Raw genomic sequence first — 25,904 nt, forward strand, 5'->3', positions numbered from 1 at the left:
GCTTATATATTTAAGCCCTTCCCGACAATTCATCCTGCGATCGCCGGCAGCCCATTGCTTTCAATGGAGCCAGCTGTATTGCCGGCTCCATTGAATTCAATTGGCTAACATCGTTCTTCTCTGCCACAGCTGTTACAGCTGTGGCAGAGGAGAACGATCTTTATGCTGACAGTGCGTGGGGGGGGGGGGGTCTCACTCTTGCCACTATTGTGGCTTAATAGTGGGACCTGGGAACTTGAGATGCAGCCCAACATGTAGCCCCTCGCCTGCCCTATCCGTTTCTGTGTCGTTCCCATCACTTTCTTGAATTTCCCAGGTTTTCACAAATGAAAACCTTAGCGAGCATCGGCGATATACAAAAATGCTCGAGTCGCCCATTGACTTCAATGGGGTTCGTTACTCGAAACGAACTCTCGAGCATCACTGAAAGTTCAACTCGAGTAACGAGCATTTTGGTGCTCGCTCATCTCTAATTGTAACCAAAAATAATAAGAAAAAAAAATATTAAAATCAGATTTACACCGTATAATAAGACCGATTTCTTTTAAACTCTATTCTTGCAGAATTTGCTTGCGCATTGGCAGAAAAAGTAGCTGCAAGTTGCACAGAGAGCCATCAATGAGAACATGTTCATTCAGCAAATCCTCACATGATTACAATCAGATATAGCCATATGCATTTATATGCCGCTTTATAGATGTTCCAACTGTTGTGTTCCTTTAAGGAAAAAATGGCCGCGCTTCGTGCTTCTTCCTAATTTCATGTTCTATATTAACCAAGAGGCAACACAAATAAAATGTCTCCAATAACTAATAATTGTTCATTATGGCAAAAAATGAAATGCCAATACCCCTTACTCCATGTGAATGCACTAATCTCACAACAAAAATGTCATATTGAGTCCAACGCGCCAAAATGTGTAAAATGCAACCAATAAAACTAAAATGGAAACATGTTTTTTCAATTGTATTCTGGAAATAAAAACACGAGAGCAAAAGAATAAAAAAGAATAATACGGTTGGATATAAGATTCAGTTGTCTGCATCCCACTCGGGTTCTTCCTGTACGAGCCGGAATGGAGAGCTGCTCTATACAAGCGGCCGCTGTTCTGGCAGAATCAGGCTTCCCTTATATTACATGGACAGCCATACATGTAAATAACCGCCATGTAATCCTATACGCCTAATGTCTGGTGGGCTGCAGCTTCCAACAGTAAAGTTAGCTCTGTTCCGGGAGGGCGGACCAGGGGCGATCAGCAGCTGCATTTTGTAAAATGAGACAATCCCTTTAAAACACATCTCATCAAGGACATACCGTACGTCTAGATCTTAATGTAGGCTGTATACAGTATAGATCATTTATAAAATGATATCTCCCAAATCCAATTTAATTCCATAACACCTTTTACTGGTTAAAATCAAATAAGTGATTGGTGCACGCTTACATTAGAGAGAGATGTCCTTCATCAACTAGCTGGGGAAGGCAGTAGGTGTAAAGAATAGATTTCACTCTGCAGGACCTGGCACGCCCATGCGTTACACAGACCGCAGACTCATTTTATTGGGCACTATGTAATGCTACATTTCCCCTGTGGGGGTGCTGCTGGGTAATTAGAGGTGTTATTGATGGCATATCCTGAAGATGGGCTACGATTATCTGATCTGCGGAGTCAGCCATCTAGGACCCCTGCCAATCTGCTATAATCCTAGCCTATCCTCAGCCGTTTCTCCGTTCACCTATGAGCATGATCCTGAGAATACTCACAATGCCGTTTTTTGTTTACTGGTCATTCTGGGTGCTGCAAGCGTGTCCCATTTCCTTAAATGGAACAAGCCTTCAATACTCAAAAGTCAGCTCTAAAAGCTACAGCGCTCCGAGTACAAGCAGGATCGTGCTCAGATGTAACCACTAAAGAGTCTGTGGCATCTTCAATCAGCAAATCAGAGAGGGTCCCAGACGGCAGACCCCCATGATCAGATATTAATCGCCTATTCTAAGAATAGACCATCAATTTTTAAAAGCTGAACCCCCCTTAAACACTGTCTGCTGGGTGCTCCCACAGATCGCAGCGGATTGCTGGGGTCCCAACAATCTGTGAACGGTTTAATTTTGAGGGGTCCATTTCTACAAAACGCAACTGAAAACCGGCAGACAATCCCTTCCCTTTATCCTCTCTGAACAACAACTCATGTTGCCAACTGGATTCCAAGAAGGCAGCCTACAAATTAGACTTCCTTGTGAAATATGCTTTTTCTGGTGCTTGCTAAAACCTGGAAAAACTAATTTTTTTTGGATCTCTTTCCAGATACATTCTGAAGCCGCACCCCATCCCAATACGAAATTCCAAGTATTGAACTGATTAAATGTGTTTCTGTAGCCGCTACGTCCAGCTCTTATGTCAGGCATGAAGAGCCGCGTCTATGCTTGTCTGAGATGGATAATGTGCCGAAGGACAGGTGATTCTGGTGCCGAGGTTTATGTGTTTTGTCAATCAATGCGCCTGGTCTAAAGTATTTTCCAATGCGTTGTGCCATCGAAACAGCCATTAAATCTCCTGCAGCCTCTGCAATGTCCAGCAATGGATGTGATTTTGGTGAGAATTTCACCTTACTCTCACAAAATAATCATAGGAGGAATTCTGATGTGAAGGTTTTAATCTTCCCATAATGCATCATTCATTTGACATTCACATAGCTGGTTAATACGCTTATATAGCGCTAACATTTTCGATAGCGCTGTAAGGCGGTCTTCACCAACACCAGTGCGGCTTACAATCTAACGTCCTATTTCTCACTATATTAGGCCACCCTCACACAAGAGTCTGTAAAAAGGTATTTTTTGTGCGTTTGTGTTTTTATTTTTGCATATTTTTGTGCAGTGACAACATAGGCAGGTGGCATTGTAACCCACGTAAAAAACTCTGTCTTACACATGCAATTGCATATTGACTACGTTTTTTTAACACACCTCATTCATTTCAATGGGCGATTTAGTGCGTGTAATATGCGCTGAAACGCAGAAAGTAGAACACGCTGCATGCCAATGTGTGTAAATTGAGTGGTGCAGAAACACTAGTGTAAGAGGCCCCATTGAAATACATGGAGCTTTAGTGCTGAGCAAAGGATGTGTAAAAACAACGCTTGTGTAAGAATTGCCCTAGGGTCAGTTTTACTGAAAGTTAAAGGGGTTTTCCAGGGAGAATACTGCTGATGACCTGGGGTCCGTCGCTCATTGAAATCAACGTGAGTCGTGCCTGCAGTTACAAGCGCCGGCCACTACACAGAGGTCGATGCGGAGACTTCCGCTGCTTCCACTCCAAGCTTTGTGTATTTGTGGTGCTGACAGCGTGCGCCCACTCAGCTGATCGGTCGGGGTCCAGAGCGACGGACCCCAGCTGATCAACTATGGATGACCTATCCTAAGGATAGGTCATCAATAATATGCTCCCTGGAAAACCTCTTTAATTTAGCATGTTTGTGGATTATAACCTTGATTTCTTTGCAGTGCTTATCGTATTATCAATATCCATTGGAAAGGTACTTTAGCAAGAAAAAAAAGGTTCAATTAAAACTCTGCTGAGCACTGTATAAAGGCCGGATTTTAGAAAGTATCATACGTAACCTCACCCCATCCCCCGTAGCTCTGGTTCACATTGTTCCCGATCCCCGTCTACCCCCTATTTTTCTTTCAACTGCAGTTATAATATCCAATCATCACAGGGACATCTGATTACTGTAGCTGCTTACAGGGTATATGTACTTCAGGATCAGCGGCCACTAGAGATGAGCGAACGTACTCGGATAAGCACTACTCGTCCGAGTAATGTGCCTTATCCGAGTACCGCTGTACTCGTGCTGAAAGATTCGGGGCGCTCCGCTGCTGACAGGTGAGTCGCAGCGGGGAGCGGGGCAGAGCGGGCGGGAGAGAAGGAGAGAAAGATCTCCCCTCCGTTCCTCCCCGCTTTCCCCTGCAGCTCCCCGCTCCGCAGCGCGTCCCGAATCTTTCAGCACGAGTACAGCGGTTCTCGGATAAGGCACATTACTCGGACGAGTAGTGCTTATCCGAGTACGTTCGCTCATCTCTAGCGGCCACATGTCCTTGTGACAGGATGTCAACACTGGAGCCGGAAGGAGAACACAGTGGGGGACGGGGACGGTCTGAACGGGAGCTGCAGGGAATCAGCCAAGAACAGTATTCTTATTTTTATGTTTTCATACAACACTGAGCAGATATCACTTTAATTTTCACTCCCCAGAAGCCGCCCCTTTAAATGTTTCTATAGCCTTAAAGGCACGGGGCTCTTAAATGTACTCAAATAATTTAACTATCTATGTCCTAGTAAATATTTATACTCCTTATAACGTAATCCTGGGACATCCGTTCCTAAGGCCCAGGTCACATCGGTGTTGTCCTTTCCATCTAGCTGCGCCGTTATGAAAGCAGCTAACAGGAAAGAAACCGATTAGCTTGTGTGTCCATATAGGTGAATTGCAAATGAATACCTTCAGTTTCAGTTTGCATGTTTTCTATTTCCACGCCGTGCTGGAACTAGTTGGGGCTCATTCACACGAGCGCGATTTCATCGCGCATTATGCATGTGATGCATGCCCGAAAAAGATTGCAGCATGCTCTACAGCATCACGTATCACGCAGCGAGAGCCCTATCCTTCTCTATGGGAAGCATAAGCAAAGCTGTCCACACGAAATACATTGCTATGGGACAGAGCGGGGAATTAGAGAGAAAAAAACAAGTCAGACTATACATGACTGCATGCGAGAAATTTTAAATCACAGTGTACTCTCTGCCATACGCAGCCATAGCAGGCCCATCAAACCCAATGTCCAAGGGCAGCCACGCGGGTTCCGCAAAGCAAGCCGCCCATAAGCAGTGAAAAGCATGCAGATGTGATTTTTTTTCCCCGGCGTGTGGATCGTACGTGCCGCAAGAAATTGCAGCATGATTTATTTTTCTGCAGATCCCACGCGGATGGCTTCCATTGAAGTCAATGGAAGCTATCCCATCTGCGTGGTCCGCCCGCAGCTGTCACTATAGACATGCCGCAGATCCACGGGAAGGCAGAAGATTTAAAAAAATTAAAAGCACTGCGCATGCGTCGGGCGCATCCACCAGTGCGCCTGGACATCTGCCGTGCTGAAGAAATAAGATCCAGCCACGACGGAGGAGACCTGCGCTGGATGCGGAGAGGTAAGTAACTGTCTTTTCCATCCCATATCTGCGGGCACGCGCGGATACTGCTGTGGGATTCAGCAGTGGAGTCCGTGCGTGCAGGTGGACATGAGGCTTAAGGCCTCTTGTCCACAGGCAGATTTTATTTGCGGAATCCACGTGGATTTGAGCCGCTCATGTGTAGGACTACGTTCAAAAGAATGTGTTCATATTCATGCAGGATTTGTACATCACACAACACACTAATAACGCACAATTTTCTTGACCGTGTGAAAGCCACCGGAGGAAAAAGGCCATTTCATCACTTTAGCCACTACAAGTCTGGCAATCAGAATAATCCCTGGATAAACAACCCTTCTGAATTAATCACTGACTAGAACATGTAATATTATTACACTCAAAAAAAGGCTTCTATGCCCCTCTCGAATGCTTTGAGCTAGTTCTCCATCACAACGTCCTCAGGCAGAGAGTTCCATAGTCTCACTGCTCTTACACTAAAGAACCCCCTTCTAAATTGATATAGACCTCTTCTTTACTCTAGACATAGAGGGCGCCCCCTTGTTACAGTCAGTCATGGGTATACATAGATCATAGGAAAGATCTCTGTATTGTCCGCTGCTATATCAGGTTGTCCCTCAGACGTCTTTTTTTTAACTGAATAACCTTTATTTTGATGACCTCTCTGGTTATTGTAGTCCATCCATTCCATTTATTACTTTAGTTGCCCACCTATTAACCAACTCAAGCTCTGATCTGTCCCTTCTTGAGTACCGGTGCCCAAAACTGTCCACAATATTCCATGTGCGGTCTGACCAGTGACTTGTAAAGAGGAAGAACAATGTTCTCGCATGTGCCCCTAGACCTCTATTAATGCACCCTATGATCCTATTTGCCTTGGCAGCAGCTGCCTGACGCTGGTTGCTCCAGTTAAGTTTACAGTCAACTAAAATCCCCAAGTCTTTTCCATGTCAGTGTTACCCAGTGGTTTCCCATTTTCTGTGTAATGGTGACATGTATTTCACTGCAGAACCTTACATTTATCAGTGTTAAACCTCATTTGTCACATTTCTGCCCTAACGCCCAGCTTATTCACTTGCAACCATATACTGCCCTATCAGGTGTTATTATTTTATATATTTTTGTATCACATGCAAATTTGATATTTTACTGCAAAATCCTTCTACCAGGTCATTAATAAAAATATTAAAAAGAATAAGGCCCAATACTGTCCCCTGTGGTACCCCACTAGTAACGGTGACCCCTCCAATACTGCCCCCTGTGGTACCACACTAGTAACGGTGGCCCAATCAGAGTATGTACCATTTATAACCCCCTCTGCTTTCACTGACCAGTTACTTACCCGCTTACACACAAAGTATTCTCATTTTATATACCAACCTTTTATGCAGCACAGGATCAAACGCTTTAGAAAATTCAAGCTATACAAGATGCATTGACTCTTCCCGGTCCATTCTAGAACTTACCTTCTTGTAGCCAATGGATCTCCGTGTTGCAAGCTGCACATTTAGATCCAGGATCTGGGTTTCCAAATGTGCAACACGCTCACATTTTGTACAGCAGTATGCACCTGCAAATGGCTGTTCAAGGACTGCATACATGGCGGAAGGTGTACACTGGACGGCATTGTCAATAATAGAGCACATTCTAAATGGGGATTGTACAGATAAATTAGATGAAAGTATTATATGAGGGCTCAAATCCCCACAAAAATGCATGTTGATACTCTGCCGTTTAAAACATTTGCAGGCTGATATAGCCCTTCTCCAGGAGTAGTATCTGATTGATGATGACTTATTCCATATGCGAAAATTGTGGGAGGGAGAAATATACGGATCACCGGCCAGTAATTCTAAAGCTGGCGTCATGAAAGGCCTGGGCTGCAATGTAGTTGGCCAGTGGCATGATGAAAGTGGTAGAATCCTACATGTACGTTTGAAAAACCCCACAGAAGAACAACGCTTATGGCCCTGACAATAAAATATTTTTCAAGGATTTGGCGGATAAACTATTGACTGATCCTACTAACCTTAAAATAATAGGGGGCGATTTCAATTAGGTCCTTAACCCCGTTGAAGATAGACGTAGCCACGCACACACAAATCAATCTTACGAAGGGGCATTTAGAGCCTTTATAAACTCACAATCCCTTACAGATGTTCAACCCAGAGGACAGGCAGTACAGCCATCATTCACATGCACATCACTCATGGTCAATAGTCCCACATTTTCTCAGTAGAACCAATGAGATTTCTATTAAAGAACTAATCATTTCAGATCACGTCCTGATGGCTACTGACTTACAAGACAGGGTTCCTAAAAGGAAGTGACTATTTGTGGAGTTTTCCATCACACCTGGCTTCTGATTGAAACTTCCAAACCTTACTTCAGGGTTGGTGGTTAGATAATGGCCAACATCTAAATGACTCTCAATTATTATGGGACACTGCAAAGGTAGTCATTTGGGGAAGAGAATAGCATATCAATAAAAAAAAATAAAAATTACAAACAAGAAAGAACACTCTAGTACACAACTATAGAAGAGAAGCTCTCAATTAATGCATCAATCAGCCAAAAAGAGATCAAGGCAGCTATTTCCAATCTTAAATCTAATAAAGCACCAGGCCATTATAGCTGTACAAGTAAAGTTTGAAAGACCCCCATACCTCGGATGCTGGAAAAGGTATATGATGGATATATGCACAAAACACAGCATATATTAAACTATTAACAAAACCAGGCAGAGACCCAAATGATGCCCAATCTCATTAATAAATACAGATTTAAAGCTCATGGCGGACCAACTAAGGTGCCACTTTCTTGTAGAAAGATGGCACTTTATTAAAAATACTTAGCTTCCCAAAACGTCTTTACCCACTGTAAACTGTTCCATTGCTGTTAAAGTGGGACGACGTGTAAAAACTTCAGTCAGCTCTTTCTGCTTTTATATGGAAGAACAAACGCCCGCGCATTTCCCTAAATAAACTTCTGCTCCCCAAGGACAGGGGTGGAATACATTTTCCAGACATCCCTAGCTATAATTCAGCAAGTCTCTTCTGCTCCTCATTGGACTGGTTGAAGGCAGCAGCTATTTTTCAAACCATAATTTGGAATCCAATCTTCTTTGCCCTTGGAATTTAAACACCTTACTATATAGAAGCTTTTGTAAACTCCCATTGGTAGCCAGGAGATCCCTTCTGGCTAAAGATACAATTGCCACATGGAAAAACCATATGGAAGGCTTATGGGCTACCCTTATAACTATCAAAACATAATGACCCGTGGATTATTGAATGCAAGTCGCAATAAGCAGCTTTTTGCACTCTGGTGTAGTAGGAATATTGAAAAGCTATCACAACTAGATATATGTCTTTCAGAGCTTAAGCTGCTTTATGGCCTCCCTCTATCCCATTTCCTTCCGTATGGGCAGCTTTGTTTTTTTTTAAAATGATAGACGAAATAATATAGCAAAGGAACATGTCACCAACACACATACATTATACTCCTAACAAACACTTAATCTCTACTTTGTACTTTTACATTAGAAAAAAAAATCATGCGGATAAAGATTACCGCTCTCTCTTTCAGAAGACCCCGAGATCGGTAGGAAAATACTTGAAGGTCGGGCTTTAGTGAAGAAAACTATCATAATCAAAAGATGGAGGGAGTCGCACCTTAAGCTAATACATAGAGCCATTTATAATTTTGACATCCTCCCACCCCCCACCCCCCTCCACCCTAATGCACAGGACCGCTTGCTTGCATGCCCTACATGTTTTCAACCATGGACTGGCCTATAACATGGTATGTGATCCTGCCCCCAAATCCAAAAGTACTGGATAGATATTAAAACCCTCATACATTGAACAAGGAAACATGTCCCACAAACACTTATTCAGCTCTTTGCGACCCACGATATAAAATGACAAGACTGTCACCCACTGTAGTGTTTGAGTAAACGCTGTTTATTACAATATTGGCTGCGGCCACAAGTCCCAATAATATGCGATATTATACAACAGATCAAGCACCTCCTCCATAGGGATAGGTTAGAAACAGAAAGACGGACTGAATCGCAGGCCAGAAGAGTCTTCAGACAATGGAGTTAGTTCATAGAAACATTTCTCGCTACCTCAGAAATTAGATCATGTGTGCGCCAATTTAAAGATCCTACCTGGTACCAACCTTGGAAAATACCTTCCAGCTAGGGAGGTTGAAACTAGATGGCTAAACTATGAGTAACTCCAGATAACTCAGAAGGTTTCTAGATTTGGAATACGGTCCACATCCAGACAAGAGTGGAGAGTTTTGGGTCCAAAGTTAAGTTTAAGGATGTTTGAGAAACATTTAGGATGTTATGTAGGGTATATAAATACATCCCCTTCCCCACCCCCACCCCCCTACTCTTTTTCATGTTGCAGCATTTTACTTTAAATGTATGTTCTGACACTGTAATATAGGTAACTGGATGCTCTAATAACTACAATCTTACAGGTTTATGTACAAAGCTCACGCGGTTTTCATATTGAAGTGCAATGTACCATTATTTTTATTATTCTCATGGTTATGTTATAGCTAAATGCCAATAAAATGAGGTTTTAAAAATAAAAAAGGAAAATAGACAGGCAGTACATAAATATAAGTGACTCTTCCAAAGTCACTAATTTCAAGTCGCACACTTTAGAATACAGCATGCTCCCATCACTTTTGTTTGCTTAAGGCCTCATGCACACCGGCGGATTTTTGCTGCAGAATGCAGGGTGGGGTGTGTGTGGGGGGGGCGGGGGGGGGGGGGGGTGCCCACCTCCGGGTTCCGCAGCAAAAACGCTCTATAGCATGCTATGGAAAAATGATTCTTCATGCACACAAGCAGAAACCAATTGCGGTTTCTGGTCTTGGATAAAAAATGGCAGCATGCTCCATTTTCCTGTGGTTCCTGCATGGACGGCTTCCATTAAAGTCAATGGAAGCCTGAAAGGCCACAGATTCCACGAGAAAAGCAGAAGTTTAAAAAGAAAATCTGTACTGTGCATATCCAACGGCGAGCCGTGCGGACCATCTGCAGTACAGAGAAGCTGGAAGAAGACATGTCAGCAGGAACGCCGGCGGAGAAGGCCGCCCGCACATGCAGATACGCAGGGTCACCCACCGCGGTTAGAGACAGATTCCGTGCGGGATTCCAAAGGCGGAATCCGGACCTGCCATGTGCATGAGGCCTTATACAGCTCTTATCCATAATACTCCTGCCTCATACTCAGTTTGGGGAGGCAAAGAAAAAGAAAAATGCGTCAGTTTACTACCACAAAAAGCAAAAGGTTATAAGGAGGCGCCTTGATGCTATTGATATAACATGTTATATTATATTAACATGAGGAAAAAATGAGTATTTAACTCACCTGGTGTCAGCCGAGGACACCTTACAACAAGGCACCTCGCTGACACCGCAATCCAAGTTCACTTATAAGATAGTCTTTTATTCCATCCAACCTTCGTCGGAGAGCAGCGGGGCAATCCAAATAAGCTACACCGGGTATCGGGATTTATTATCCCGGATCAGAGTCTGATATCCCTAGGAGCGCGGACAGTCGTTTTTTCTTCCTCGTGGTCAGTTTACTACCGTTTTTCCTTTCTATTAGTTTTTCTTAGGCTAAGCAATGGATGTTTTTTTTTTTAAAGGATCTATTTAAATGCATTAAAAATAAAAACCAAATGGAAAGCATTCGTTCCGTTTTCTAGCAGCTCCGGCATACAGATCCAATAAAAAATAAATACAAATTAAAGAATACTTCCCATTTGTTTATGCTTCATTTTGTAGCCATGCCTTTTTTTATTTCAACAGGATCTGTTACAGCAGAAAGGAAAAAGCAAATGTGAACTGGCCTTGAGAACTCTGTATTCTCCCTATTCCTCTATTAATCTGCATGGACATGAATAAGGAGTATATCCCCAAAAAGTCAGATACTGTCAGTACAGGAGAGAGCGAGGGGTGCTACGTGTTACATGAGGTTTGAAGAGACAGGGATTGGATGCAGCTCTACTATATGTGTAATATGGCAGACAACGACGGCCACTTAGTTAGTGGATGAGGAAGAAGTAATGTGCAGGACAGACGGCTGATCTAAGAGCCTTGTGAGGTGATCATTCACTGGTGGAAAGCCCTAACTGGAGCCCGTGTTTTGGACACTCCCTTCATACATGGTTTCCACATTGCAGAACATCCAGAAAAGATAACAACAGCCCTTATCAACTAATGACTAGTTCTACAATCCTTTCAGTCATGGCTGTAAACGGCACAGTGCATTATATGCAGACAGGCCAATAGGCTATAAAACCAAAATTACTCCAAACACAGTATTCCAACACGACCCAGGAATCCATATTAGACACACGATCAATGGACCGGTGTCAGGACATGCACGGCTTTTATAGCTCCCGGAGCTCCATACATCTGCTGCACATTTACAATTATAATGAATTAAATGGAAAAGAAAAAAAATCTAAAATGTTTCCAGGTCCAAAAACAACTTAAAGGAACGCACATTGTGACTTGTTGTCTGAAGTGAGCAGATAACACCTTCTCTTCGCTTTGATATGAGACCGTGAAGGGGAGAAGGGATGCAGATAATGTGGGACTAGAAAGACAAGAAAGTGTTATATGGATGGAGCAAAGTGGAACTCCGGAAGTATGCAAAAACAGCAATTTCCTCCCCAAGGGCAGATCGTCCGCAGACAGACGTGACCTCGATGCTTGTCAGGATAACATATGAGTGTTTTGCTGCTAAAAGTAGAAACCGCTGTGTTTTCCTCCTATTTTTGCCGAGTTTTTCTTCTTCTTTCCCTCAATATGGAAATGGTCAGATGTTTGCTGTAGGTCAATATGGAGCTATGAAGTGAACTACAGACAGTTCGGCCTCCTTCATACAGCTATATTGTATATTTTAGTCCGTGAATACGCAGCATATTCACGGACCAAAATACGCCAATTCCCTGCGTGTTTCTGCCGATTACAGTTTTCTTACACATGTTAATACGCTGCGTATTTATGTGGGTTTTAAAAAACACAAAATTCCATTGATTTCCTGCATATTTACACACATCCATTGATTTCAATAGCAATTTCAGTGTGTAGTACGCAGCAAGCTGGGGGGGCTGCTCAACTGTCTGGCTATGGCTTACCTCCTTAAATTTGAGGGAGCTGGAGAAAACAACTTTTGGCTGAACGATCATTTGGTCAACGGCTATTGAAGGTGTATGAGCACTGTAAAGGGGTTTTCCGGGACATAGAATAAGAGTTATACGGCTTTAAGATGAAGAAAAATTGAATACTCACCTATGCAGCACTGCAGTTCCAGTGCACAACATACAGAACCTGGAAGCTGTGGCGGACCGTTACGTGCCGTTCATTGTGAACATAACGGCTCAGCCAGTCACAGGCTTCAGTGAATTGCTATTACAATCGAGCCACTTGCAATCCAAATCCGGGCATCAACGGAGGTTATAGGATTCCGATTGAGAACCAATGAAGAGCGCGTGGAGTTATACACAGACGATACTCTACTGTTCTTACAAGACCATGAGTCGTCCCTTACCTCAGTCCTTTCTATTTTTGACGTCTGGACTGATGGCAGTTGATAGCCCTGTGGCCTCACTAACCCCTCCCTGTCCCCCTAAGATGAACAGACAGTGTCACCTACTTGGGCATAGTGGTACAGAGATCCACTGACTACTTTTACGCAGACAATCTAGCTCCACTTTTAGATTGGGCGGGAGATATGGCAACACGCTGGGCTTCACTCCCATTGACGCTAGTGGATCGTATAAATTTAATGAAAATGAAGCTACTGCCCAAATTCTTGTACGTGTTCCAGAATACCCCCATCTTAATCCCTAAAAGATTCTTCACAACACTGTGCAAGGTACTCCATCGTATATTGTGGAGCGGCTCCACTCCGAAAATTAAGCTGAAAATATCTGCTCATCCGCAGAGGGGGGGGGGGGGGGGCTGGCTCTCCCCCACTTTCACGGTTATTACTTAGCTGGCCAGTTGGTGTGTGTGGGGTGGGGGCTCTCATCCACTGACTATAATCCAGGATCTCTGCTCCTCCTTACAACTGAAGATACATTTTGGCCTCTCCAGTAGTTTCCTCTTTAGGTACTTTCAACTCCAGCACATCCTTGCAGCCCAATTTGGGGGCCTGAACATCCCCCTTGCCTTAACCAGGCTGGAAGACCTGGCACAGATGGCTAGCCTGCTGAAACCTCTCTCTAGTTTTTATAGACAGCTGACATGCAGCCTTACTCCGCTGAAGGATAAGACTCTTGAGAAATGTGGCTCAGATATACTGGACCTGGACTCGGACAACTGGAGTGCCCTCTTGGCCACCTCCTGACCTCCCCTGATTAGTGTAGGGACAGACTAGTATGAACTAAGTTCCTTCATAGAATATATTACACCCCTAAGCGGCTGCATGCTATGGGCCTATCCCCTGAGGCGGTCTGTCCAAGATGCCTGACAGATGTGAGCACAATCATGCATATGTTCTGGGAGGGTCATGTTTTATAGACGTACTGGTGAGATATTCTTAAGTTTATGGAAACGAATTTGGAGACCCTGCGTATTTTACACGCTACAGTTTGCCTCTTTGGCCTTGTGGAGGACATCCCCATTGAAGAAACACCACGCATTCTATACAAATTACAGTTTTTTTTATGCTAAAAAAGTAATATTACTGAACTGGAAGCACTCAAAAAAAACACTAAGACTGCCTGGCTGCGTGAAATAAATAGTGCTATCCTCTTATAGAAGCTGGCATACACGGACAGGGTATTCTTACTGTATATTACTGGCCGCTCTGTTGCTGGGTGCCTCTCCAGCATGTCCGATACCGCAGTACTGGCTCTAGCCAGCAGGTGGCGCCATTGTATAATGGCAGAAAGAAAAAAACCCTAGGAAAGCCTGAATCCAAAATTGGATTGCAAAGGGTTAAACACTTAGCGATATATTACCAGGACCTTATAACATACAATATTGCTCAAACTTTTCTCTAGACAGGACACTCTCCTATGCCCAGTTGTAACCAGTACAAACATGACGCTATGTTACTAACAGTAGACGCGAAACACCTGTATACCGAAGAGTAGGATGTATGGTCTCTGAACACATTTTTACTAAAGTCACTACTCCCAATACTGAGACCTTTCACCTTGTACCTGCACTGAAATCAGCATCACACAGAGATTGGGTTTCCCCGAAGATCATTGATATATTACAGTATCCTGCCTAATATTCATTGAAGCGGCTTGGCACAAGTACTGGTAACTTGAGATGGCAGAGTTTGTGCCCAGACATTCTTTGTGTAGATGAGGCGCAGAGAGGGTTCTCTGCCTCTCTCTATGAATGGCCAGTACTTGCACACCAGACGACAGAGCTCCGCTGCTTTGGTTACTGTCTATAGCAGAAGTTAGCAAACTGATGCTATCTTCAAACAAGCTGTGAAGTTCAAAGCCGAGCACAGCACTGTTGGCGGCGTACTTGGAATTGTTAAGACTTCCAACAAGGTATTTCTTCAGGTGCTTCTTACATTACTCATACCATTCTTCATTCCCTTTGTGCCTTGACATGGACTTCACTAATCAGTGGTATATTTCTGCTGCCCAGGGATGTAATACAAGAGCGACCACAATTACACCCACAGCAGCTCCGTGTGGAAACTTTAGGCCACGTAAATTAATATAAACAACAAAGCTGGCAGCTCTATTTCCTTCCAGCTCATTGGATAATACAGGACCACAAAGAGCATTTCCCCCGAAATAACACAAAATCACCTGGCAACTACATCCTTAAGAATAGACAGAAACTAAAAGGGTTTTCCAGGACTAAACTACCGGTGACCTATCCCCAGAATAGGTGATCAATAGTTCATCAGTGGGGATTCATCGGTTGGGACTCTTAGCAATCAGCTATCTGACCCACTGTCAATGTGGACCGAGCTGGAAGTTGACAGCTCAGTTTACACTACAGCAGCCTGGGTTGGGGTTGCACTGAATTCAATGGAAGCTGTGCCCGCATTCCAAACTCAGGCCACTGCAATGTATATGGAGCGTCCGACTCCTTCCATACAGCAGGTCAATCAGTAACTGATCGGCGTGGGTCCTGACTGGCAAAGCCGCGCTATAAACTATGCATGACCAATCCTGAGGATAGGTTATCAATAGAGATGAGCAAGTATACTCGCTAAAGGCAATTGCTCGAGCGAGCATTGCCTTTAGCGAGTACCTGCCCGCTCGAGACTGAAGGTTCGGGTGCCGGCGCGGGGGAGCGGTGAGTAGCGGCTGTCAGCAGGAGGGAGGGGGGGGGGGGAGGAGAGAGGGAGAGAGAGATCTCCCCTCCATTCCTCCCCGCTCTCCCCCACAGCTCCCTGTCTGCCGCCGGCACCCGAACCTTCAGTCTCGAGTGGGCAGGTACTCGCTAAAGGCGATGCTCGCTCGAGCAATTGCCTTTAGCGAGTCTACTCGCTCATCTCTAGTTATCAATAATTCAGTCCCAAAAACACCTATAAAGAATACCTCCATAGACGTTAAATAGGGTTGAAATTAGGGTACTTTCACATCTAACCTGGAAATTCCACTTTGTGTTTATCAATCCCATGATGCATCAGTCACATTACATGACCATCTAGAGCCCGTTGCCTATTAGGAGGACCGTGTTATTATCGTTACCCTCTATATTCTCTTAGATAAGCTACAGACCATACGCATACAGTCATACAGCATGGACGTCTTCATCATAACGGTGTGATAGAAGCTTTATAATCAGCAGCAGTGACTTTGATAGAACTTTTTACCCCCAGTACTAGGTAGCTAGTTACATAACGAAAGGGGGGAAAAAATCATCAGAGTGGCCCTTTAATCTTGGAGAAGAAGGATGACAGAAAAATGAATCACAGTTTGTCTTTATCAGCTTGTTATGAAATATTACAATGTAACAAAGGGAAACAATCAGCAATCCTCCATCACTCATAAAGCATTTTCTTCACTCCGGCCTGTGTGTTATCTGGACTACAGAGGCGACTCTGCCAAGAAAACAGTAACAGAGATTTACATTATCCAGGACCTAAGCCAAGAGTGCGGCCTGGAAGCCTATTTATAGGAAGGCGTGATATCGCTCCTGCTCATTTGTTAAATGTTGATAAAGGGAAACACTTCTACAGATGATACGTGCATGAAGATTATCGCTGCAGCAAGACAGCCGAGGCAGACATTCAGCCTGCGAATACTTAGGACTGAATCACGAGAGATTTGTGCCTCGAGGCTCAGTGATGTCCTTGGCACGTGACCAATATACAGTAAGAAGTCTAGTAACGCCGGCCTCCGCTGTCAGACATAGACCTCTGCAGCACTCCTGTTTTTTAAGTCCCATTTATTTATTTTTGCTCCCTCCTATTTGGGTGTGGGAACAAATGTTCGGAATACTTGATTCTATAGAATCCGAGGAACTGAGCTAATCAACGGCAATATATGTAAGCAGTAAGGTTCCGCGGCAGAATAGCCAAGGCTTCACAGGTGGATTCTGCGCAGATAATTCCTTAATGCGTACAAAGTTCTCTAAATCATTATGTCAAGACGGTGTCAACAGGAAAGCGTTACTTAATTAGTAAAAGACCTACTTTTCTGGAAGATAATTGAGAGTTTCCACCAACAGCTCACTTTTTTCGGTCATGTATATTTTGCAGTCGCAGCACACTCACCACAAGACGGTTCGTATGACAAACTAAGCCCAGATCTCATGTGGGAAGACATTTTTGGGGTCTTATAACTCGATGCTTTAATATGTATCCACTGAAATAGTCACGATTCTTGGAAATCACTTACCATGCCCAGTTTCGAACATATGTTTTTGGTATACATTTCCGTAAAAAAAAAAAAAAAAAAAGAATAAAAAAAACTTAATGAAGTTTTCAGACTAAACAAAAGCATGCATTAGTCTTGTGGTTGCAAAGCTTTGTTTTACAAGCGTAATATCCTATCAAGGAGAAATTGCACTGCATGTCATTCGCACGGAGTGCAGCCTATATACAGATCACGTATGGAAGCGGTTTCTGTGTTTTTATTGAGTGACATCATCTCTTCACAGCCTGCACTTCATGATCAGAGACAGCCTCAGCAGTTAATGTAAACGCGTCTTCTCATTAAAGAACACCCCCACAAACAATATTTGTGATGTATTCCTTTCAAGTTCAAAGGCTGCACTTCATTAGAGGGAGGTCCAAGGATGTGAGATCTTACAGATTCTTTACAGATGAGAAATCCCACCATTCACTGATTAATAGGAGAAAAATGCTACAGTTGGGTAAGAGGAGTCACTTACTGCCCAGGTCTTGGATAGTCTGAAGATGGGTGCACTCTGCAATGCTGATACTACCGACATCAGAGAATGGAGGTTATTCAAATCCAGAAGTTTCTGTGGGGAAAAAATGCAAAATATAATAAATATTTTTTTCACCAGTGTCAACAGATTTTCTTGGTCTGATTCAGAGAACAGGAAATGCCAGAGTTCTGAGAAGTTTTAGATTGAAAATCTGGACTCAATAGTAGGTTACAGGCCTCCTAATCTAGTTGTGATATACTAGCAGGAGATGCTAGATGATTGCCATTTTACTAGATGAACCTAGTCAGTGCTCTCCTGTCACTGTGAGGGTCACTTCCTTTGTGCAGTCAGCGCTTCATTCATTCCAATGGGGCTGATGGAAATACCCAAGTGGGTGCTGCTTGGGTATCTCGGCAGTACCATTGAAAGTTAATGGTGCGCTTGCGTAAGAGGGGGAATGTGGGAGTCCTGTTCTTCAAATAAGTGGAAGTCTCAGCACTGAGGCCCCACCAATCAGCAAGTTATACAGTGGATAAGGGATAACTTGATATTCTGGCACAACCCCTTTAAGGATGAGGCCTACTTTGGTATTTAGGAACGCAGTGATTTTTGGGGATCTTCACCCACACTTTACAAAATCCATAACTTTTTTAGTTTTCCGTTGACATAGCCATATGAGGGTTTGTTTGTCGCGTTGTACCATTTGGGGGTACATATAATGTAATGCGTAACTTTTATTCTTTTTTTTGGGGGGGGGGGGGGGGGGTGTATAGTATGAAAAAAAACATTAACCCTGCATTTTTGTCTGTTATGGCATTCACCCAGCGGTGTAAATGACTTGTGCGTCTGCATAATTACGAGAACACGAAAATTATACATTTTTGTTTAGGTTTTTTCATTTGCACATTACAAACCACATTTTTTGGCAAATCATTTATTTTTGGCAATGCTGCCGTATCTTTCCATCATCAGAGCTTTGTGAGGGTTTGTTCTTTGCGTGACAAGCTGTAGTTTTTATTGGTAACATTTTGTGTACATACGATTTTCTCATCACTTTTATTGCATTTTTTGTCGGAGGCAAAATGAAAAAAAAAAAGCACTTTGGCTGTTTTGTGTGGTTTGTTTTTTTTACAGTGCGTGCTGTGCGGTATGAAAAGTGTGTTCAATTTATTGTAAAGATGTTTTGAATGCTGCGATACAAAACGTAATTTCTTTAAAATCACTTTTTTTCTCTAGAAATAATGAGAAAGTGCAATAAAGTTTAGTTTTTTTTCTTAATATCTTTCACTTGAATATTTTTTTTCCATTTGCTATGTCCCTGTATAAATCCTCAGAAAGTACAATATTATCTCTTTTCTTTACCAGTCATCGCAGACCCAGAAGCCACTGACGGGACACATCGGCCCTTGGGAGATTGGATGGCAGAGGGCCAATGAAGTCACAGAGGGAGCTCCCTCCCTGATAACTGCTTACATTCAGTAGTCAACATTGATTGTGGCTTCTAAGGGGTTAATGGCCATAATCGAAGTTAACCACAGTCCTGGCCTGTGGCAGAGGGACCCCAGCTGTCCGTTACATCCAGCTCTCGCTGTGGGTACATGTATAGCATGGGGCAGGAAGGGGTTGATGTGTTATTTCCATCTTATAAAGTGATGGCGTATTACCAGGAAATACCATCCCCTTGTGTTTGGTGAGGGTTGGACCTCTGGGACTGAATTTATTAGCAATGTTTTAGTGGTTCATCTCCTTTACTTAGTTTGCCTTGCACAGTGAAGCTCTCGGCACCAAGTTTGGGAGGTAGCACAACTGCATTCATACTTGGGCTATGGCCTCTTCATTCTCAGTATGGGTAGGGGCCCCAGAGGTCACCCCCCCCCCCCCCCCCACAAAGATTATAAGGCGATCATCACTTCATACAATGGGAATAACTCATTAATACTTCAAGAAGATTAAAGACTTTATTTATTTTTGCACTAATTATTTTTTCATTGCTCCAATGCATAAAAATAGATTATAGGCATCTCTGTAAATATTACGCGGACATGTGTGTCTCCATGGCTACTCAACCTGCACATATATTGACTTCTGTCTGCGGCTTTAGTCTAACCTACTGAATGCATGTCAACATGAAGTAAGGGACAGATGGGAGTATGGCTGCTTGATTTATTTCTTCTCTGTAATCATTCATAGCTAAGCATAACGACCCATTAGATTTTCTTTCAATATATTTTATTGATTTTACAGTATATATATAACTTTACAATGTCAGGAACTGATAGAATCGTGAATTCCACTTCACATCTTATTGTTGTAACCATTAAAAGAGAACTTATGAAAACCACTAAGATATAATTGTTACATTCTATTACTTGACAGACAAGGGCAGTGGGAAGGGTAGGATGTGGGGTTTGGGGTCAAGGGGAGGGGGCGGGGGGGAGTGCTCCAGGTTGGACCCCCTGGTTAGCTTTACCACTTATGGTGTGGGCCATCACTCATAGTTGCCATTCTGCAGCCACCTAGTGAATGACTGTGAGTTGCGTGCGCTTATCCAAACCGCCCAGGTGTGATGAAAGCTCTCGTGTCTAGTTATGTCGTCCTGCGTCCTCAGTTTCTCTAGTCGCTCGATTTCGTCCATCGCCCCCACCCACGCACATCTAGGAATTTCGATGTCCTGTTTCCAAAATCTGGGAATTACTTGTCTTGTGGCCATAATGAAAAATTTCAACAGGCCTTTTTTAAATGAGTGGGTGCCGGGTGGGGGGATGGACAATAGTGCCGCCTCCGGCGTCAGGGACAACGGTTCCCTGCTCACCTTCTCGTACAGCTTCTCTATATCTTTCCATATGGGTGTAATCATGGGACACTCCCACCATATGTGTAGCATCGAACCCACTCCCCCATTACACCGCCAGCAAGTGTCTGGCGTCGCTGGAAAGAGAGAGTGGAGTCTTTCTGGTGTCATGTACCACCTTGATAAGATTTTAAAATTCAATTCTTGCAACCTACTAGACACCGACATCTTGTGGGTGTATTGGAATGCCTTGTTCCAGAGCTCTCCGGGGATGGATCGACCCAGCGCCTCCTCCCAAGCGGCAACCCACCTGGGGGTGTGGTCACCTACTCGCTCTTCTAGTATTTGACTATATAATAATGACACAGTATGTCTAGGTGCCTCTTCCATGACACACAGTTTCTCGAAGGGTGTGAGGTCCAGGTTCCACCCTCTTCCAGGTCTTATCTTACCCAGGTAGCTGCGAACCTGCAAATATTGCATCCATGAGCCCGGGGGAGTCCCCCCATTCCCCTGTAAGCTCGCCATGTCGCGGAGGCCCTGAGCATCCAGTACCTCCCCCACCCTTGCTTCCGCTCCACGGGGCAAGAATCCCAGACTACGAGTGTCCAGGGTTGCCGGGATCTGTGGATTTCCTACTAATGGGGTAAGGGCACCCGGGATGGATGTCCGGCATCCCCCCCTCCATGCCCCCAGGAGAGTGACCATCAGGGCCGATGTCTCCACTTTTCCCCCCTTAACCCCTTTCGGAATCCAGAATGCCCCTCTTGGTAAGAGGGTATTGTTCTCTTCTTCTATTTGCACCCATAATTTATCTGACCTGTGGTGGTATAAATAACGACCCATTAGATTTTAATTGAAAAAAAAAAAGAGGTTTTCACTAGTTCCCATCCAAGAAAAGGGGCTTTCTTTGGAGGAAATATATGGAAATGGAAAGAACATATATTTGTCTGCGCACGATGCTGAAGTGTTATAAACTCAGTGATTTGTAAAAACAAGTAAGTTCTTTTCAGAATAATTTACTTTTTTGCAGCTTCTGTGTTTATGTTTGTGTCAGGCGACTTGTGAAACGGTTAGCGCTCAGCATAAAATCTGTAATGAGCTTAGATTTGTAATTATTTATATGGCCAATCCGAGTCTGGATTATAGCGACAGCTGTTTAAACTGTGGCTTGCGGCCATTGCCTATTACAGCTTTTATTTGTGCAATAATTTATTTTACCAAACTTGGGTTATCAAAGCAGTGAGGGTAAGTCAGCAAGCTCCGCTCTGGCGATGCATTTCTACTAGGAGAACATGCAGCATTTGAAGTGACTCTCTGGTCTCGGGACAAAATCTGTCCTAGACAGGGTGGTTGGTGGTGGAGAAACTAACGTTACCCATCACTCTCCCCTTGAGCTACAAGTTCTTGGAGTCCCTTTTAGCCCTTCAAAAATGGCTGCCACACTTTTCTAAATACCTGATGCATGCTGTGCATGGGTACAGGCTGTTGTCATTGGCCAGAACTACTTCCATGAGCAGCAATGGCCAATCAGAACAGGGGAAAAGAGCCTAAGACTATTGATACACAGTGTGGACCAATCCAGCAGATCCAGATGACAATGGAAACAAGGGGGAGCGGCAGGTAATACAAAGCCCCTCCCTCTGGCACCTGGACAGAATTTGTCCACATGACTAGGGGGTTGTTTTAATTGCTGACTCGCGATTAACTCACAGAGCGGCCAGCAGGGGGCCGGGGCGGCTGGAGGAGATTTCTCTCCTGGCTCTACCCTGCTCCTCTCTTTCCACTTTAAGCAGCGGCCATTTAGTACAGGAGCGTGTATATACAGGGACGAGTGTCGGGCATCGCTTGAAGACAAGCACCAGTGACGGGGAGAAGAGGCGGTCGAGGCGGACAGTGCTTCTTAGGTGATGTATTTTTTATTTTTTTGCAGCTAGCGCTTATTCTCAGGATAGGGCTTATATTTTAAGCCCCTCCCCCAAAAAATCCACGCACATGGTGATAAGTGGTGAAATTGTTTTTCATGCCCATTACCCACCAGCAAAAAATGAATAGCAGTTATGCAATACATTATATATACCTAAAATAGTTTTTTTTAAATAAAAACTAACATTTCCTGCAGAATAGAAGATGTCATCAGCTATACTGATGAAAAAACAAAGGTATGTCTGTTGGAACACAAAGAGGGAAACGATTTACTGGTTCTAATGGCTAAAATTAGTCACTAAGGGGTTAAAAATTGACTTAAGGAGACGGAGTTCAGCGCAAAGTACATTTACATGAGAAATAAAATCAAAATCTTCCATAAAAGACATTTTCAAGAGCCTTTTTTCAATTTTAACGTGATTGTTAGGGGGTTAAAGGGTAAATTCTGGAAAAACTGTTAACCCTGAGGACTCTCTAATGGATCATCCCACCAAGAGCTGTACTTAAAAAAAAAAAAAATGCAGCTAGACAGTTCCTTTAAGTTTCAGACTAGGATAAAAATATACCTATGAGGGGTGCTGATAAGGCATTGGTTTTGTGTTCTTTTTTTGTTGCTATGGTAACGGATGTTACATCACATGAAAGCCTTGTGTGTCTAATATATGTTTTCAAAATTCTGTGTTTGTAGCTTATGGCAACAGTGATCTCGGCACGCGGGAAAACAAGATGGCGGAGTCTAAGGCGATATTCACAGCAAATGAGAGCAGAGGAGGGATAAAATTCTTGTTTCTGCAAGGAAAGTCCGTGAAGGATATTTATGGTGATATGTCGCAGACATTGGGGGATCAATGCCCTTCATATTCTACAGTTAAGAACTGGGTTGCCAAATTTAAAACGGGCCACTTCAGCATCAATGATGAGGAATGTCCTGGACGACCGAGAGAGGTTGTTCTGGAGATCGTCGATGCTGCGCACAACCTCATACTGGAGAATCGGCCAATTTCAGCTGCAGGAATAGCAGACATCATGGGGATTTCTGGTGAACGTGTTTGTGTCATCATCCATGAAGAAGCTATCTGCAAAGTGGGTCCCCAAATGTTTGACATCAGATGAGAAAAGCATGAGAGTGAAAACTTCCCGTTCCATTTGTCAGCATTTCCAGACTGATAAGAACTTCCTGGATCGACTGGTCACTATGGATGAGACCTGGATTTATATGTATGACCCTGAAACCAAGGAGCAGTCAAAAGAGTGGAGGCACAGTGGTTCTCCTCGCCCAAAGAAGTTCAGCCACTAAGGTGATGGCGTCTGAGTTCTGGGATAAGGAGGGCGTGCTGCTAGTGGACTACCTTCACAATGGTTCCACCATCAATGCAAGGTATTACATTGAACTTTTGGACCAATTGAAGGCAGCTCTGAAGGCCAAAAGGCGCGGCAAGCTGTCCAAAGGAATCTTGTTTCTGCAAGACAACGCCTCCGCTCACACTGCACAAGCGATAACGGCAAAACTGGTGGAGCTAGGCTTCCAGCTGGTTGACCACCCACCTTATTCACCAGATCTAGCTCCCTCCGACTATCATCTGTTTTCTGAAGAAACACCTCAAGCGGACCAAATTTCACACCATTTCTGATGCCATGGCTGCTACGGACGACTGGTTTGAGGCACAACCGAAATCCTTCTTTTTGCAAGGCTTACAGAGCTTGGAATATCGATGTAAGAAGTGTGTTGACATTAGTGGAGAGTATGTGGAATAAATGTAAAGTTTCGTCTCCCTATCTCGTTTGTTTCTGAGTAAAGCCAAAGACTTATCAGCAGCCCCTCGTATACTCACCTTACCGATTTCCTGCTGCTCCTGTTCAGATGTTCCCCAGGTCCTTTGCTAATCGCTACTTCCTTGTCCTTCTTGACATGGAAATATGACTGCTCAGCCAATCACTGGTGGAGATGGGACACTGCTGTGGCCAATGATTAACTGAGCTGCCACATGTGCTGTACAGAGAGGGTCCAGGAAGTAGAGGCTGGTGCAAGACCCAGCAGGCATCTCAATGGGGAGTGTCAGGGGATCAGTAAAGTGAATCTAAATTATTTACATTTATTAAAGCTATTTGGACCCTTTTTCCAAAAAAGTAAATTACCAGAATCCCCTTTAATAGTTTGTGTGGCTGCCAAGAGACAGATAGCACCCCCAGTGACAGACACTTATCACTCTCCTCACTCCTGAAGTGTCCCCTTAAAGTACAAGGATGGCTGGTTAGATGGACAGACTGAAAAGGGATTATGGAAATCTCTCTAATATTTTACCACCCGGGCTTGTATTCACTCTGCTACCAACATGTGCTTCTGTTTTACTTAATTTATAGAACAACTTCCCATATGAAATATTTCCATGTCGGATGTTAGAAGAATTCCAATAAAACTAAATACCAAAACACAGATGTGTCCACAACGTACAGAATGTAATAAAAGAATCTATTACAACAAACAAGACAGAATACAGGGTCGTTGCTTGTTTGTTCTATTACCAAATTACCGTCTTCCTAGACGTCTGTATACCATCGTCTCATATCAGCCTGGTAAAGCATACTACTTTCATGGAAAGCCGGATGATAAATAATATGGCTGCCGGTAGCACTTTAAAGGTAAGAGACACACACGATACAAGAATGACCCCCACCTTGGCTATCTTGATAAAATGGCTCAGTATTTCCGCTCTAATCTTTAGAGTCTGTGTTGTTAAGATTTCTCGGACAACCCAGAAACTGACCTAAAATGAAACAAGAGAGAATTAGGGTTAAGCAGGGCGTGAATTGTACAAGAACAAATAAATCTTTCAGACCACATGGCACAAATTATTATTTTCTGTCCATACAGACAGAAGAGTGTAATGCCTGTCCTGAAATGCAGGCTCTTAGCCGAAGAACAACTGAAAATAAACGGTTGCATGTACATGATACCGTCATTTTGTGGCCCTTGTCTACATCTCGCCCCTCTCTCCGCATGCAGCCCTGTACTCACATGAAGGGTAGGCCTGGCTCCTCCCAATGCGCCTTCACTATGTAACGGACAGTTCTGTCAGTTTATAAAATACTGTATTTTGGGTTTCCTGTCCTCACAATTCTCAACATGTCAACTTGCTGTCACTGAATGGAAATATTAGCAGTCCACATCCAATGACCAGTCCTTATAATGTTCTTTTTATATGTGTCAGAGGTCTCTCTTAAAGGGGTTTTCAGGCACAAAGATACTGGTGACCTATCCTCAGGATAAGTCATCAATGGTGGTTGTCCGCCACTTTGGACCCCTGTCAATCAGCATTCTGAGGAAGCCACAGTGCTTATATGAGCAGCTCAGGTATGTGATGTCACGTTCATCCAGTCTGCGATCAATTCAGTTCCATTCAAGTGGAAAGGATGCAGCTACTATACAAGGCACCGCCACTGTACAACATTCACTGTTGTGCATGGTATGCAGTGAAGCAATGTGGCGTCTTCAACAGCTGACTGGCAAACGTGATTAACCAGCAAAACTGCAAATTACTCTATTTACTGAAATACCATTTTTATGTTAAAAATGCTGATGGACAGAAATTTCACTCCCTTTCTTAGCTATCCAC

General features: G+C 43.6%; 1 protein-coding gene across 5 annotated transcripts in view; it reads right to left on the reverse strand.

Annotated features, from left to right (window-relative positions):
* RALGPS1 (Ral GEF with PH domain and SH3 binding motif 1) overlaps positions 1-25,904 on the reverse strand; it is a 429,351-nt gene that overhangs the window by 233,635 nt on the left and 169,812 nt on the right. For all 5 annotated transcript variants that reach the window (XM_066580403.1, XM_066580407.1, XM_066580406.1 and 2 more), the window contains exons 7-8: positions 24,966-25,055; positions 17,574-17,666 (exon numbers count right to left, since the gene is read on the reverse strand). In XM_066580403.1, the coding sequence (XP_066436500.1) occupies positions 17,574-17,666; positions 24,966-25,055 (183 nt within the window). The remainder of the gene's footprint in view (positions 1-17,573; positions 17,667-24,965; positions 25,056-25,904) is intronic.

Source organism: Eleutherodactylus coqui, chromosome 10 (assembly GCF_035609145.1).
Source record: "Eleutherodactylus coqui strain aEleCoq1 chromosome 10, aEleCoq1.hap1, whole genome shotgun sequence".
In the NCBI taxonomy this organism is placed as follows: domain Eukaryota; kingdom Metazoa; phylum Chordata; class Amphibia; order Anura; family Eleutherodactylidae; genus Eleutherodactylus; species Eleutherodactylus coqui.